This window comes from Mus pahari, chromosome 18 (genome assembly GCF_900095145.1).
Source record: "Mus pahari chromosome 18, PAHARI_EIJ_v1.1, whole genome shotgun sequence".
Lineage (NCBI taxonomy): Eukaryota > Metazoa > Chordata > Mammalia > Rodentia > Muridae > Mus > Mus pahari.
Window position 1 is genome coordinate 44,437,535 of NC_034607.1, and position 16,905 is coordinate 44,454,439.

The 16,905-nt window shown below is 44.2% G+C and overlaps 1 protein-coding gene across 2 annotated transcripts in view; it reads left to right on the plus strand.

Annotated features, from left to right (window-relative positions):
- Positions 1–16,905, plus strand: part of Vit (vitrin) — a 120,800-nt gene that overhangs the window by 42,099 nt on the left and 61,796 nt on the right. For both annotated transcript variants that reach the window (XM_021217930.1, XM_021217931.1), the window contains one exon: positions 15,217–15,373. In XM_021217930.1, the coding sequence (XP_021073589.1) occupies positions 15,217–15,373 (157 nt within the window). The remainder of the gene's footprint in view (positions 1–15,216; positions 15,374–16,905) is intronic.

Genomic DNA, 16,905 nt, shown 5'->3' on the forward strand with positions numbered 1-16,905 from the left:
TCTCTCTCTCTCTCTCACACACACACACACACACACACACACACACACACACAAATATCCAGAAAGTTAAATATAACACTTACGTGCCACTGGGGTCAGTAAGGGACAGAGGAAATATCTCAATTGCCAGCATACACTCTTTACTGAAAGCAAGGGATGCTTTTCCTGTGAAGGAAGGACAGAGTGGATGCTGGGAAATAGTTTGCAAAGCAGGACACAGATGGGAAATGGTGCACTGGGAGCTCACTGGGATCTCTAGATCCAGAAGTGAAGGCATGATGGACCTTTATAAGAGACCATAAAATAAAGGCTTTTAACAGAGTTAATGTTCTATGCTTTCCCCAGAAAAGGCTTTCTTTACAGGCATTAAATTTAAGTCTGTTGAAATCAGTAACATGTATAATTTGAGACATAGGAAAGAAATTTGCTTCACACCACCACAACTTTCTAGGTTTTCTCAAAAGCTACCATGTGGGATTTCTGGCTGAACTGAGACCAAAAGAGCATCCACAGACTCAAGTTGCAATACTAAAAAGGAGTCAGTCATTTATTTATCCCTGTCAGGACCAAGAGCCAAGAGGAACAGCGCTGGGGCAGAAGCGTGTTCAAAACAGTGATTGGGATAATATGGAGACAAATGCACGCCCAAGTGTGGATTCCTCTGGGCTATTTCCAGTATCTTCATTAGCTCTGATACAAGAATCATGAAAGGCTCCATGATTGCCATGACAACAGTTCTCAGTGACTATGAAAGTCTGCGCTAGTTGACCCAGGGCAAACCCCCGGAGAGATCTCAGATGAATTGAATTTCTGATATGCTAAATTCTAGTTTTGTTCTCAAAATCTCCCTTGTGATGCAGCACATTTGAATCAATAAATGCCTGAAGTATTTTCTCTAATTAGAAACTCTAGCACAATCATTAAATAAGGGAGGGAAAAGATGCAATGAATGTAATAGAATATTCCCAAGCCAGGGACATATCTGATTCTTGACCTCAGGAGTATTTGCAAATTATAGTCTATAGCTTGAAGCCAGAGTAATTTTCATCTTTCCAATTGTTGTCTGCAGCTGGACTAGGTAAGTTATGGCAGGGAAGGCCCAGCATTCAAGCGTTCGGCAAGGAATTACTAGGGGCCAGCTAAGCACCAAGCCTGCTGTTAGGTACCCAGAGACAACTGGAATCAAGACACACTCTTTACTCTGCAGAGTTCACAACCCAAGCAGGAAAATGAGTGATAGGCAAGCCTGTCATATGTTTTAGTACTGTGAGACTATGAAGGAACAGACGATGTGTGGAGAATGGTGTGCCTACTCAGATAAAGTCCAAGAGGGTGTGAAATTACAAACAGTTGAGTGAGGGTAGGGGGACATACTCAAGGCTGGAAGATTTGAAAGAGCTTAAAAAGTTGGCCAAATGTAGCGGTGCCTGCTTATATCCCCAGTCCTTTAGAAATGGGAGATCATGAATTCAAGGCTAATCAGGGCTACATAACAAGACTCTGTCAGACTCCCCAAATCTTTAAAAGAAAACATCCAATTTGGCTGAAACATACAGAATAAGTTGAAGGTGTTCAGGTGGATGGTGGAGAATTAGCCCAAGTGGATGGCGAAGGAAGGGCTTCACTACTGTGTGGGAGTCTGGACTTCATCATGAGGCAGTGGGGAGTATCTCGGCACGGGTTGTTTTGCTTGCAATTAGCAGAAATCCAAGCCCAATTTGTTTAAGTAGAAAAGAGGATTTGGATGGGACCTGGAGTAATTCACAGAAACCAAGGCAGGAAGCACGGCTGGTGTTCCCTGGGACTGGTTCCCAGATGGAAAGGCCACAAGAACCAAATCAAGGAGCCAACACCTCTGCTTGTCTCTCTACATCTGCATCTCCCTCCTCCCGCTCTCCCAACCTCCCTTAATCTCTCTCCTGGTCCCAATCCTGGAGGTTGCAGGGAGAGCATTGAATTACATCCATCTAGATTGGGTGGGATCTGACCTCATCAGGGCAGTGTCATTCTCAAAGGAGACAAGAGTGGACAAGCTTGCACTAAGAAGATGAAATAGCCCTGCCAGCCACTGTAACATTGAATACCAGAGTATGAAGGGAGAAGACAGAACACAGCCAGCTAGTGAGCAGACATGACATGTCCACGAGTACATGGGTAGACAACACGGGTATATTTACACATAACTGCACAGCAGATGATCAAGTGGAAGACAGAACCATGTTTTTCACATCTCTTGGAGAGGTTATTAGATGCAACTGTGCTCGTCTTCTGTGCTTGTCTTCTATGTGGAGCTCATTACATAGGTGTGGACAGATCCCAATGCCTGAGGAGGCAGTGAACAATGAAGTCAGAATGTCAACCTTTCCCCTTGGCTAAAATATAGACCAAGAGTTGACCTACAATGATCTGTTTTACCAATCTCTCACTAAATGAAGAAATCCTGACCATCTTACATTTATGGTTGAGAGCGCAGAACCTATCTTATAGGGGGTACTTAGATTTAACATGCAAAATAATAGGAGCAGGGCACAGTGGGCGAGCAGATGAAGTTCTCAAAATTACAAGGCCAGCAATAGCAACATCAACTGAGCCCTTTTGTCCTTTTGGCCAATCCTAGTCCTGCTGAATCAGAAACCACAGGGCAACTCTGGTCCTCTGTGGCCTGATGAGCAAGGGGATTCCGACAGGCTTCATACCGTTGAGAGTTGTGGGTGAGAGGCTAAGACAAGGTCTTAGTGCTGCTTGTACATATGAATGTGAGGCCATCTAGATAGATCCTCTACAGTTCCCTCTGTCCTCCTCACTTCCGGAAGCCTTCATGTATCACTAGTGATTTTTTTTTTTTTAAAGACCAAAAAAAAAAATCTTCACATCCCAAAGAGTTGAAATTTCAAAGAGGAGGCCATTTGTTAGTGTTGGTCATCTGGCCATCTTCAGGTTCTTCCAAAACACCAAATGGTATCCTAGACCCCTGAGGTTCAAGTGCTCAGGACTCTACTAGTTGTCAAAGCCAGATTTTAAACACGAGTTAGGTGGAGACGCATGGCAGGGAGCAGGGGGATAGGGGGAAGCTGTTACTCCGCAATGGGATAGGGGGATAGAGGACTGAGGGTTGACCAAGTAGGCAGTAAAGAAACAAGAAGAGATGTAGAGAAGGAGAAACCTGTGTAGCTTCCTTGGGTCGGGCTATGAGTGCTGGCTTATCAGCTTATCTATTCTGTCTACTCACAAGCATGGCATTGCTTTGGTAGGGAGCTCTCCTCTCTCTTCCCTACCAACCCTGATTTTTTTTCATTTCTTTTTCTTCTCATTCTTACCTCCTTCCCACCTCTTTGGTTGACCCATGGTCTCCAGTTGTCCTCATGGGTCTTCCTGAGCTTCACTGGGGACCCTTTGAATCTAGAGTCCTGTCGTGAGCACATGCTGAAGACAATCTGATAGGAAGGCTCCTCAGAAAGGGAACAGAAATGGAATAAGCAATAGAGTCTCATAGACCCTCCTCGGGCTCATAGGTGAACATTCATTCTAAGCCAGTGCTTAGCTTTCATATGAATAGCTGCTTTTGATAGGCTTTTTCTCCCAAGGAGTTTGGCTTATTACTTGATTTTCTAAATCAAATCAAGCCCGACTCCAAACTGGCAGTCATGGGGGTGGAGACGGGGCTTGGGATTCAAATTCCATATTTACAGTGGCTTCCCCAGCCCACTGCTGCAGCCCCTGTAACATTAGGGAGACTGTACAGGTGGCTTAGCGCCCACGTCTGTCTTCGGTGGAAGGTGGGCAGCTCCGCTGTTTCCTGAACATGAGATCTTGGCAGAAATGGGGAAGCTTTGTATGCAAGCCTTCTCCCTAGGGGATGCATACAAGGTGCTGCTCTGAGCCTGTGCTCCCCTAAAAGCTACTAGAGAATAGAAACATTTCCCCCAGGGAAACCTACGACCCGGTCCTGTGCACCCAGCCTCGGAGCTCTGGCTTTGTTTGTTTGTTTGTTTGTTTGTGTTTGTTTGTTTGTTTCCTCTCTGTCACCTTTGAGCAGAAAGAAGCCAAGTCCTTCAAATAAGAAGGATTTGGAGATAGTAATTCCCAACACAGAGAGGGAGGGTTGGCTTTGGACCACTCTGTGTCCTGTGCTGCCGCCACCTCGAACCCCAGAGGTAAGAGCATACAAAATCCTGGCCACTCTTTTACAATACTAGAAAGGAAAAATTATATATACAGAGAATTAGCATGTTGGCGACTTCATAAATTAACTTTCTGTATGTAGTCCAAGGTAAAGTTTGCCTTGCTGAACTAATGGGAGTTTTAACACTTTATTCTTAGAGGTGACTTTTTTCAAGGCTCTCATTTTCCTGGTACATTTTGAAGCAATAAATCTAACCCTACCCAGAGGCACCTTCGCGGTGGGTTCAGTCAGCAAGAGCCTACAGAAGCAGCGTCTAACAACTCGCCCAAAAGTAGCTCCATTTCTCTTGATTTTTAAAGGCTACAAATAACGACAGAGTGGTCGCGGATTGCGAGACCAACTTCATTTATGCGTAGGTTATGCATGAGAAACAAGCCTGCTTTTCAACACATAAGCATTGCAGCCCTACTGTAATAAACCCATCTTACGTTTCCACATAAATTATGGCCACCAAAGGCTCTAGAACAATCTGTACCTGGCAGCGGGTCTGTGCTGGAGGCAGAATAGCTTTTTAAGTTGTAAAATCTCATCAGAAGATTTTTCCACGCATGAAGGAGCCCCAGCAGAGCTTCAGAAACGATGTACAGAGTCAGGATAGACAGCATTTCACAGGTGATGGCCACTCAAGTCGACAAAACACAGCACGTCACTGGCTGTCCATTTAGAAGCCTCAGACTTCAGCAAGCATCCAATCTCACACTAGGCAAAATGAAAATATGCCCTTCTCTCTCCCCCAAAAAAGTATAAGAAAAGCTTCCCTGGCCCCCTTCCTCCAGCACATACTTAAAACTAGATCGGATGCCTTCTGTGTGTGTCATACACCCTCTGAGTCTTACCACATATTATTTTAAGCATTTCAATATAGTCTGTCTTCCCAACAAGGCCAAAAGTACCAAGAATATATAATTAGTGCCTCATTAGGTAATTGTCAGATGGGTATACAGATAAGCGAACAACAGAAACCACCATAAAATAAAATGGGGTAAAGGCTACATGGAGAATAACAAACTAGGAGTCTACAATAAGATTCACAGTGGTTTCACAAAATAAGATCCAAAACAAGACATGAGAACCAAGGATTTTATAGGCAGAGGGAGGTCAGGGAGCTGTCTAGCTGCACTGAACTGACTTCAGGGAGAGTAAATGTGGGGTGAAGTCAGGAGATGATGGGAAGGCAGGGCAGGCTCTACGGGTAGGAGAGTTCTGGAGGTACAAGGGGAAAGTGGGTCAGAGCCCATAGGGCAGGTGCTGTTTTAAGAAGTTGTCGTTTCTTCCTGGTAACTGAAGGACAGATACGCCTGAGGGGTTCCCGAGCAGGCAATTTACCCAGTGGAGACGCCAGTCAGCAAAGAGAAGAAGATGGTCTCCACCAGCATGCAGAAACCTCACTCGGAAATAATTCCATTACACTGGACTCTGTTGAAATAGGCTCAACTTGCGGTGAAATGTACAACCTTTAACTTATTGCATCCGCTCCAATCAGTTAATCCTAACGCCTCGTATGTGAGGTATGGGAAAACTTTAGCAATCAACCTTACAAGGATGGATGCTTTCCAGACGCTCTGCTTTGAGCCTGACGAAGTCATTGCGCTGGGACTTGGTGGTTGAACGCTTTGGACACGGGGAAGAAAAGCACAGGTCTTTGAGTGAAGGCTTTGGTAGAGGAGGCATGAAGGTTCTTGGGCAGATTCACACACAGCAACTTGTAATCCATCTTCACTATCTGCCCCTTTCTGAGATGCCTGGTGCCATTGCTGGTTGTTCTCTACACAGATTCTCATGGGTACCATTTCTCAGATTAGGAGAAGGAAAAACTGCATGTCTGAACTTCTTTGTGGTGTGTGGATAAGAAATAAAGCTGACACTCTCTGTTGCAGACTTTCAGAGAAGGTAAATTCTATCACGGCCGGTTCTTAGAAATAACATAAAAATAACATAAGGAAAATTGCACTAGCGACTTGCCTTGCAGGTATTTGAGATGGACATACAGAAGCAGGTGCGGGTCTATGTGTGCACACACACTGATACATACAACTTATTTAATGTATATATCCTATATTTACCCAATAGTAGCTGCTAATGATGTTTGAATTCAGAAAGGCCCTGAAAGGTTACACTAGAGAAGCAGCCACTTATTTGACTTCAGTTATAGAAGAGGCAGGCAGGCAAAACCAACAGAACTTCGGCTTTATAGCTGGAAGGGCCAGATTCTTGACTCTGGCCCTGCTTCTAAGTATGGGCAGTCAGCTTGCTTCTTGGCAAAATGAAAATGGCATGTCTTTCATGATCTGGTAAGAATAATGTAAAGAGATGTGTACTTGGGTCCCTTGTCAATTCAAGTAGGATATTTTTAGCCATAAATGGTGACAGCCACTCCAAAGCTATATTGCCACTGGTAAATTACAGGTATGCTGTCACTCCTTGGCCATTGTCCTTCCAGGAGGACAGAGGCATTTTTCTCAGCCTGGAAGGAAGCACTGATGAGAACAGCTCAGTCACTCTTTAAAGGGGTTAACACTTGAACATGTCTTTATGTACTGAGATAAGAACCTTTTGCTAAGCATGGTGGCACACACCTCTAATCCAGCACTTGGGAGGCAGAGGCAGGAAGATCTCTATGAATCCTAGGCCATCAGATATCAGCTGGGTCTCTTATTCCTCAGACATTAGGCAAAAGCAATGTTGCACCCATCTTTTTTTTTAACAGTCTGGAACTCTCCCCATGGCTTCTGCAGAGTCTGAGGCTTATGTCCTCATGATTGTCTCTGTTTAGCCCTTCCTGTGTTCCTGTGGCCCTCCTGTTATGTTCCCCAACGCAGCTCAGTTCTCCTATTGCCTACAAAAAGGATCTCTCCTCTAACTGACATTCTGTCATATCCTGACCGATTACTACAGATTTCCAAAGCCCAACCGTGGGCTCCTCCTCATGGAGGAAGATCTTCCAGGACCTCACACTTCCTGTCCCTCTGACTCTCTTAGGAGACCATACTGCATGCCACTCCGCAGTATCTCCTCCTTCTTCCCTGTCAGAGCAATACCTCCCCCTCCCCACAAGCCCTTCATGGTTCAGTAGGCTTGTCAAGACCTTTTTTTTCCTCTGAAAAGAGTATTATGCCACCCTAGAAAGACCTCTGGTGGAAACACAGGTACTGCGGTGACCATGACAAGGCTGTGAACTGGCAAAGTTCTCATGTGGCTTGGTCCCCTTTGGCATCTCCTCCCTCATCTTGCTCCAGGCCTCCAGATGTTCTCAGGATCTCTAAACCACGGAGACTATTTCTACATCGAAGTCTTAACCCTGGTTTAGTTCCCCTAGACCTTTGTTGACTGGATCCATCATACCATCCATGTAAAAGGTTAAGCAACAGGGCAGGGGTTAAATCCCTCAGTCCCCTGCAGCTCAGGAGTCTAGACACTAGTGTGAGGGCAGGAGGAAGCCACTGAGGAGTGTTGAACAGGAAAATGATAAAATCTGAGTACATTTTTTTTTAAGGTCTCACCACGCTGTTCATGAAGAAAGGATTGGGATAGAGGGTGGGGCTAGAACAAAAAAACAAAACAAAACAAAAAAATGCAAGGATAGTAGACAATTAAGTTAGCATCCAGACAAGACATGCATCTTGAACCAGGGTTGATAGAAATAACAAAATCAGAAGTTTAAAAAAAAAAAACAAAAAACAAAAAACAGGATTTTTCAAATGAGTTGCTTTATTCATTCAATATTCCACTGAACAACAATGAACAAAATAGAGGGAAAAATTCCTACCTTCTTGAAGTTTATATTCTAGACGAATGAAAAGCCAGCTGGAACTAAAACCTTGAGAACTGTGGCAGTGAGTAGACAGGTGGTTGGAGTTCAGGTGTGGGCAGTGGTTCGGCCATGTTTCAAGATGGCTCGCATTAAAAGAGTGAAGTACTAACATCCACTTATCAATGAGTGCACACCATGTGTGTTCTTTTGTGTCTGGGTTACCTCACTCAGGATGATATTTTCTAGTTCTATCTATTTACCTAAGAATTTCATGAATTCATTGTTTTTAATGCTAAGTAGTACTCCATTGTGTAAATGCACCGTATTTTCTGTATCTATTCATCTGTCGAGGGACATCTGGGTTCATTCCAGCTTCTGGCTATTATAAATAAGTCTGCTATGAACATAGTGGAACATGTGTCCTAGTTACATGTTGGAACATCTTCTGGGTATACACCCAGGAGTGATATAGCTGGCTCCTCAGGTAGTATTATGTCCAGTTTTCTGAGGAACCACCATACTGATTTCCAGAGTGGTTGCACCAGCTTGCAATCTCACTAACAATGGAGGAGTGTTCCTCTTTCTCCACATCCTCTCCAGCATCTGCTGTCACCTGATTCTATCTCACACCATTCTAATTGGTGTGAGATAGAATCTCAGGGTTGTTTTGATTTGCGTTTCCCTGATNACTAAGGATGTTGAACATTTCTTCAGGTGTTTCTCAGCCATTCGGTATTCCTCAGTTGAGAATTCTCTGTTTAGTTCTGTGCCCCATTTTTAAAATAGGGTTATTTGGTTTTCCGGAGTCTAACTTCTTGAGTTTTTTGTGTATGTTGGATATCAGCCCTCTATCGGATGTAGGGTTGGTAAACATCTTTTCCTAATCTGTTGGTTGCTGTTATGTCCTATTGACAGTGTCGTTTGCCTTATAGAAGCTTTGCGATTTTATGAGGTTCCATTTGTCAATTTTTGATCTTAGGGCATAAGCCATTGGTGTTCTGTTCAGGAAATTTTCCCCTGTGCCCATGTGTTCAATGCTCTTCTATTAGCCTAAAAGCTCAGAATACCCAAGATACAATTCACAGACCACGTGGAGCTCAAGAAGAAGAAAGACCAAAGTGTCAATGCTTCAATCCTTCTCAGAAGGGGGAACAAAATACTCACAGGAGTAAATACAGAGACAAAGTGTGGAGCAGAGACTGAAGGAAAGGCCATCCAGAGACTGCCCCACCTGGGGATCCATCCCATATACAGATACCAAACCCAGACACTATTGTGGATGCCAAGAAGTGCTTGCTGACAGGAGCCTGATACAGCTGTCTTCTGAGAGACTCTGCCAGAACCTGGTAAATACAGAGGCAGATGCTCACAGCCAACCATTGGACTGAGCATGAGGTCCCCAACCGAGGAGCTAGAGAAAGAACTGAAAGATCTGAAGGGATTTGCAATCCATAGGAAGAACAATAGAATCAAAGAAGTAGATCCCCCCTCCCCCCAGAGCTCTCAGAGACTAAACCACTAACCAAAGAGTACACATAGAGCAACCCATGGCTCCAGCCGCATATGTGGCAGATGAAGGCCTTGTGGAACATCAATGGGAGGAGAGGTTCTTTGTCCTGTGAAGGCTTGATGCTCCATAGTAGAGGAATGCCAGGGCAGGGAGGTGGGAGTGGGGAGGTGGGTGGGTGAGCACCCTCATAGAAGCAAGGGGAGGGAGGATGAGATGGGGGTTCCCGAGGGGAAACCAGAAAGGGGATAACATTTGAAATGTAAATAAGTGAAATATCAAAAAAAAAAAAAAAAAAGGAAAAGGAAAAAAAGAAAAGAAAAGAAAATTGAGTGAAGTACGGCATTGGCCAGCCCAGGGTTCCTTTAGAAGAGACTGCAAAAAAGGCCTCAATGATCTTTAACCTTTCCTTAAAGGCAACCAAAAATTACTGATAATTTTTGAGTACACTCAACATAATAAAAAAAACTGTTTAAGAAAATTAAAAGAATAATTTTCAAAAGATGTCTTCCCCGAAGGAAAAAAATATATATGACCTGTTCACTGGGGATCAGGACTAAGAAGGAGACTCTTGTCTTCAACTTGATGTCCTTTTTATCTCATTAAACTAATAATTTTGTGTGTAATTTTCTTTAAAGTACAGTTTTAAAAGTAGTTGAACACCACAGCCCAATACAGTGAAGCCTGATGCTAGAACTTTTCATGCATAAGCTCTTTTATGCTGTAGTAATTCCTCCTCATTAGCAGCCGGGGAGCGAGCTTACCAAGGCTTTCCCTAATTAATAAGGAATTTTATCCAGGCAGTAGTGTGGTCTTTCCGGGATTACGGAAAAGATGAACGGTGAATAAAAAGCCTATGTGCGATCTGGTTTGGCCTGCCCCACACCTGTCAAAGCCTACCATTATCGGCGCAGGCAGAAGGCTCATACGCAGCATGAATACTTAGCTCTCTCTAGAGATGTTTGTTGTGTTTTGCTTTGCTTTTGAGATAGGGTCTCCCCGTGTGATCTAGGCTGGTCTCTCATGTGTGATCTTATCCCTGCCTCCTGGGTGCTAGGGTTCCGGGTGTGCACCACCATGCCAGGCTTCCTTCACTAAGGTAGAAATCACACATCACAACACTGGCTCAGGCCACCAGCTTTCTGTCCTGAAATGGGACATCTGTGGTAATACTGGTAACATACAGGCCTCATAAACTATGTGAAGCAGTGGTTCTCAGTCTCTGGGTTATGACTCCTTGGGGGTTCATACCAGCTATCACGTTATATCAGATTTTTATATTATGATTCGTAACAATAGCGAAATTACAGTTATGAAGTAGTAACGAAACAATTTCATGGTTAGAGGGGTCACCGCAGCATGTGGAACTGCATTAAAGGGTTGCAGCACTAGGAAGGCCGAGAACTACTGACGGACACTCTTTTTTTCTCTCTCTCTCTCTCTCTCTCTCTCTCTCTCTCTCTCTCTCTCTCTCTCTCTCTCTCTCTCTCTTAAATATGTTCTTGGGGAAAAGCCATGTAAGTAAATGCACGGAGTTAACTGCAAAGCAGCCTTGCCCTCGATGTCTGACGCGCCCTCACACCTGAGCATGATGCTGCTGGCTTTGCCGAGTTTGATTTATTTCCCCCCCCCCTCTAAAAACATCTATGTCATGTGTTTTGTGGATAAACTCCAGAGTTGAGAGTAAGAAAGTATAAAAGCAATGCAAATAGTGTATTTCAACGGTAAGACCCACTTACAATGCAAAGATAAGGTACTTATTTCCCCTGTCCCCAAGGACAGACAGACGGGGGGTACTCATTGATGGTTACAAGGAAACGGACCCTGCACAAGCGACCGGAAGAACACTACGAAGAAATTAAAAAAAAAAAAGAAAAAAGAAAAAGAATTGCTGTCAGAAAATGCGAAGTGACTTGCTTTTTCCTGGCTGGACACTAACTGCACTTTCCAATGATCTTGGCAATTACTCTTGGCAAAATTTAATTAGCTTGCTTTCTCTGGCTTAATTTTCTGTACAAATTTAACAAGGATTTGACCTTTAGCCACGCTTTGCCATTGCTCCTTGGTTTTGAGCAGCGGGTGAGCATCTGCACCTCATTTGTTTCATCCTCTGGGACAAAAATGACTTCAGCACCAACTTTGCTAATCAGGGTCTGTACAGACAAGACATTGTGTTTGAAATACTTCCGGAGTGGGGGGAGAGAGAGAGAGGGAGGGAGGGAGGGAGGGAGAGAGAGAGAGAGAGAGAGAGAGAGAGAGAGAGAGAGAGAGAGACTAAATGTACCTCAAAGCAAAACTTGATTAGCAAGATGCAAAATATCCCCATGGGGGCATTTCCGTTTGTGTTTTGAGTTACAGATTTCATGACAGATCGGGCAGCTTATACTGTGTGAACCCTGAACACTCATCCATCAACTTTCCAGATTTGGCTTCACATATTCCTTTCCAGAAGATCCAAAATCTCAGAGTGTCAAGGTGTCATCAAAATGTAACCTTGACCCACAGGGTTCGCTATTTCCTATTTCAAATAACTGAGGCCAAGAAGGCTGCTCTTTTCTTTGCATCTAAAGGAGGAGATGTGTTTGGGAGTAATCTTGGGAGGAAATGCGAGTTGAACACCCCGTTTACACCCAGGACCCAGCAACTAGCTAATCTGAGGAGAGACTAAGCTGGCATCTTCTGCCACCAAATTGCCTTTTTAAAAGTGTACACTCTAAGACTCAAAAAGTGTAGGCACAGTCCTGGGTATCAGAGTGTAAAGAACAAAAGGTTAAAAAGAAGTAACTTTGGTGGGGACGGTGGAACTAAAGGTTTTAAGCACAGAGCTCCCGTTCTTAACGGAGACCACAAATTGCTTAAGCTTGTGGTCAAGTTCAACCCTGGCTCCCAGGAGCAGCGCCATGCTGGCCCAGCCCTGAGTGGCAAAGCTTGTGGGAGGGGGGGGGGGAGGCAGGGGCTCAACTTCCGGTCCCTCTCCAACTTGAATGAAATGTAACTGCTCCTTCGGTTATGGGATGGGGGAGGGATGGGGGAGCGTGCGTGCGTACTTTCGGATATACAGCTGGAAACCATTAACAACTCCGTGAGCATCTCTGTAACTCAGAGGGTGGGTGGCCTGGCAAAGCTCCTGGATCTCTGAGCGTAATCACCAGCTCTTAGCACTGGGAGGGGTTTCATTTCCACCTCCCACCCAGGACAGAAACCCCATACAACTGTTCTGTTTGCACACATCCACCAAAGGTCTGTTCATGTGAAGCGATGAACAGCCCGTTCCTACCAGGGAAGCATCGATTCCTAGAAAGTTCTTGGCAAATTTACCTCTGTAGAAAGTTCACCCTTCCAGTTCCCCCCTCTAGGTGTCACAGCTCACAACAGTGCTGCTTGTAGACACAAAGGACCCTTTGCCTCTGGGTTTTTCCTTCTAGCAGCTAAAGGACCCTTTCTTGTCTCTCCTGACTCACATTTAGTCTTTTCCAGCGTCCATGTGAACTTGCCCACGCTGAACTGTGTTTATGTTTCAGAATCATGTTTGGAATCTTTCTAAAGAGTTGGTCCCAGAACTGGACACATTCCTAGCTATGGAGTCACCTGAGGCAGGCTTGCATGTTGCGTCCTTATGACAGTCTCACTAGGCAACCTTGGCTAGCCTGGCACTTGTTATGTAGAACGAGGCGGTCCTAAGGACCCACTTACCTCTGCCTCCTGACTAAAGGAGTGAGCCAACACAACACACTTTTGGGGGTGAGCTTCTTAAACTCCCACACACAAACCTTTTGGGTCAGAAATTTTCATGCCGATTAAGTATGCAGATATGTATACTTAAAATATACATATAAAATAAAGATGTAAATAGTATAAAATAGATGTAAATAATGTAAATAATATATTTACTAATATTCATAAAAATTATCTTAGGTCCGTTCTATGGTATTTATATAACTATCATTTATAGAAGAGGGAAGCAAATTTACACCTTAATGAGAGAGATAAGCTTATTTATTTTTTTACACTTAAAGAATTAAATCATACCTAAATATTTGATACTGTAGAGAACCTTCAATATTTTGCTGAGTTGATCAACATTTGAATTCCAGATCATCTGTCCCGAGAGCTCTGTTGCGTGTACACACGCAGTACTGGGACTTGGGGAGATGATTTGGCAATTGAGGCTCCCAGCTGCTCGATCATGAAGACCTGAGTTCTGATCCCAGCACATATGCCAAGTGTCTCACAGTCACCTCTAACTCCAGCTGGAAGGAACCCAATACCCTCTTCTGATCTCCTCAGACATCTGAAAACATGTGTGCACGTAGACGTGTGATGTTATACATACACATATAAATAAGATTTTTATCTATTTTTTCCTCCCAATTCATGTTCTTTCTCCTTTTTGTTTTCTTAAGAGAATATCTCACTGTGTAAACCAGATTCGCCTTGAACTCTTAGAACTGTGGAACCCACAGCTTAAGGAACTGTCACTTGGGGGTGGCTTCCTTTTTTTTTTTTTTTTTTTTTTTTTTTTTTTTTTTTTTTTTGATTTTTCGAGACAGGGTTTCTCTGCATATCCCGGTTTCCCCTCTGAAAACCCCCTATCCTCTTCCCCCTCCCCCCCCCTCACCAACCCACCCACTCCAACCTCCTAGCCCTGGCATTCCTCTATACTGGGGCATAGAACCTTCACAAGACCAAGGGTCTCTCCTCCCATTGATGAAGGAGCTAGAGAAAGGACCCAAGGAGCTGGAGGGGTTTTCAGCCCCATAGGAGGAACAACAATATGAACTAACCAGTACCCCCAGAACTCTCTGGGACTAAACCACTAACCAAAGAGTACACATGGAGGGAGCCATGGCTCTGGCTTTGCTTTTGATTTTGTTTTGTGTTGTTGTTGTTGTTGTTGTTGTTGTCGTTGTTGTTGTCGTTGTTGTTGTTGTTGTTGTTTGAGAGAGGAAAATCTTTGCAGAGAGGAAGCATTCAACTCTGTCAGTAAAATAGTTTTCCACCTTATCCTCAGGCAAGGTTTCTGCTCCCAAAGGCCTCCCTGTAGCTGTGACAAAGAGAAAGAGGTAGGAGACAAGCATGGATGCACTCTCCTGGACGCTCAGTGGGAGTCCCAGTCTTTGCAAGTGTAGAGGCCAATGATGGGTCCTATGGGGACTCAACATCTAGGCCAAAGAAATCCTCTGGGACCAAAACAAAGAGGTGACTTTAAATATAACTCCCCATCCTGCATCTCCCCACACCCCGCAGAGAGCACATGTGCCCATCCCCCTGAGCCTGGCTCAGCCCAGTCACTTCTCTCTCCTCCTTCTCTGCCTCCAAGGCCATGGAATCTCAGTTATCTGGGGCTCACCAGCCCAGTCTCAGCCTGTTTGCCTTCCCTGCTTCCCTTGGGAGCTTTCTCTTCCTGTCATAATCACAGAGCATCTGTAATTCCCCATTTCCATTGACTCCACATCACATCTTGATCTTGGAATCTTGATCTGGACCTTTTTCTCAGAATTATTTTCAATTAATTTTCCAAACAAGATCAGGGGTCAGCCTTTATAATTTTTTCCCCATTTAGCATGTTAGATGCAATGGATGTCATCATTCCTAAGGTCTGAGGAATGTCCTTGCTACGTCTTTACCCTCATTATATGGAAGGGAAGGGACACAGGGCCAGTTCAGATTCGGACTTTTACAGATTAAGTAAATGAACGCTTAGGACCTGACTGTGTCACCTCATATGTAAACTGACACAGCAGGGGTAATTTTGACCTCATTCTGTATTCCCAGCTGTGCCTCAGATCAACTGTGATGTCAAGGCTGGAAAGATCATCAATCCTGAGTTCATGGTGAAATGTCCAGCGGGTTGCCAGGACCCCAAATACCATGTTTACGGCACTGGCGTCTACGCGTCTTACTCCAGCGTGTGTGGCGCCGCGGTTCACAGGTGGGTGACTATGACCTATTCCGCACCCAGTGATCAAAGTGCTTTGGGGAACTTCTGGTGCAGGGTTGCTGTAATTAGCAAGCAAAAGTGTACAAATCTAACTGAGCCTCCTGCATTCCATTTACAAATTTGTTCGAGAAGTCATGTGTGAACCTGCGTCTCCTTTCCTATCAAAAACTGACTGACTTGTCCCCCACCTTTTTTATTTTAAGTTCTATTTTAAAAAATGCAAATAAAAGAGCAAAATCACATACCAAAATTAGCCAGATCCCCAACCTTTACAGTTCTGTAAGCATCTGTCCAGCAAGAACAGTCATTTGGAACGGAAGCTCTAAAGCTTCATAGTGAATTCTATACTTTCACTATTGAATATATCCACATATCCACCTCCCGAAATGCAGCTTCATACTTGAATCCATCCAATAATATCTGGACATTTAGAGAAGAAAACAAGAAAGGCTAAATATTACAGTTTGAAGAAGAATCGAATACAGATATTAAGCATGATCACGGAAATGAACCTAAGGCTAAGTGCGCTCCCCTTTCCTTGGTGAGGAAGAAAGAAATGTATTCCTTCATGATCATGGCAAAGAAAATAAAGTTCTTGATTCTTTACAACACTTTTTTTCCCTACATGCTGTGCAAGAAAATGTTAGGAATGCCCAGGAGTTTGGAGGGAAAGATATCCATCAGAACTCTGGTGATGGGTCAGAGACAGAAAGGGGTGGCAGGTGGCACCGCTCGTCCGGCTGTCACTTTAGGATTGGGGGACTACAAGAGGCATGGCATGCTTTGAACTCAGTCCCAGCTCACATGAAAAATGGCAGGGTGGCCTTCACAGGATCCTCAGTCCTCTCTTCCTCGGCTTGAGTGACAAGCACAGGGAAATGTGTGGCACAGCCTGGGGTTCAGGGGCTCCATGCTAGATAATGTCTGAATTATTTGGGCTTCTTTTATCGTTTTCCTTTTTACACAAAAGTTACTCGGCTGTTCTGTTGAATGAGAGGAGATGGTATAAAACCCCCTTTGATCGTAGCTCGTTAGTACACTCTGAAGTTTGGAGGAAGCAAACAGGGAAGAAACAAACAAAAAACAAGGAAACATTGTGCATAAGATATAGTTTAGGAATTACCAGTAGAGTGTATTAGGCACGCCTCTCCTTTGCCCATAATGATGGGAGAGAATAAGGTGGAACAGTACTACGACCACTTGTCTGTTGTTTTTCTTAAGTGGAGCCAAGCAAATGACAGCAAATAACCTTTTGATGCTCTGATTCGTTCCTTCCGGCTTTGTTTCAGTCCTTCATTTCAACACTACTGCCAGCACTCCCATTAGTCAGAAAAGGAATCCGATGTGATTGGCTAATCCATGCAAAGGGGACGGGGAAGACTCATGAAATATGAGTCCTTGCTGGGTTAACTACCTTGGAAGGAAGGAGAGAAGGAAAGAGAGAAGGAAGGAAGGAAGGAAAGGAAGGAAGGAAGGAAGGAAGGAAGGAAGGAAGGAAGGAAGGAAGGAAGGAAGGAAGGAAG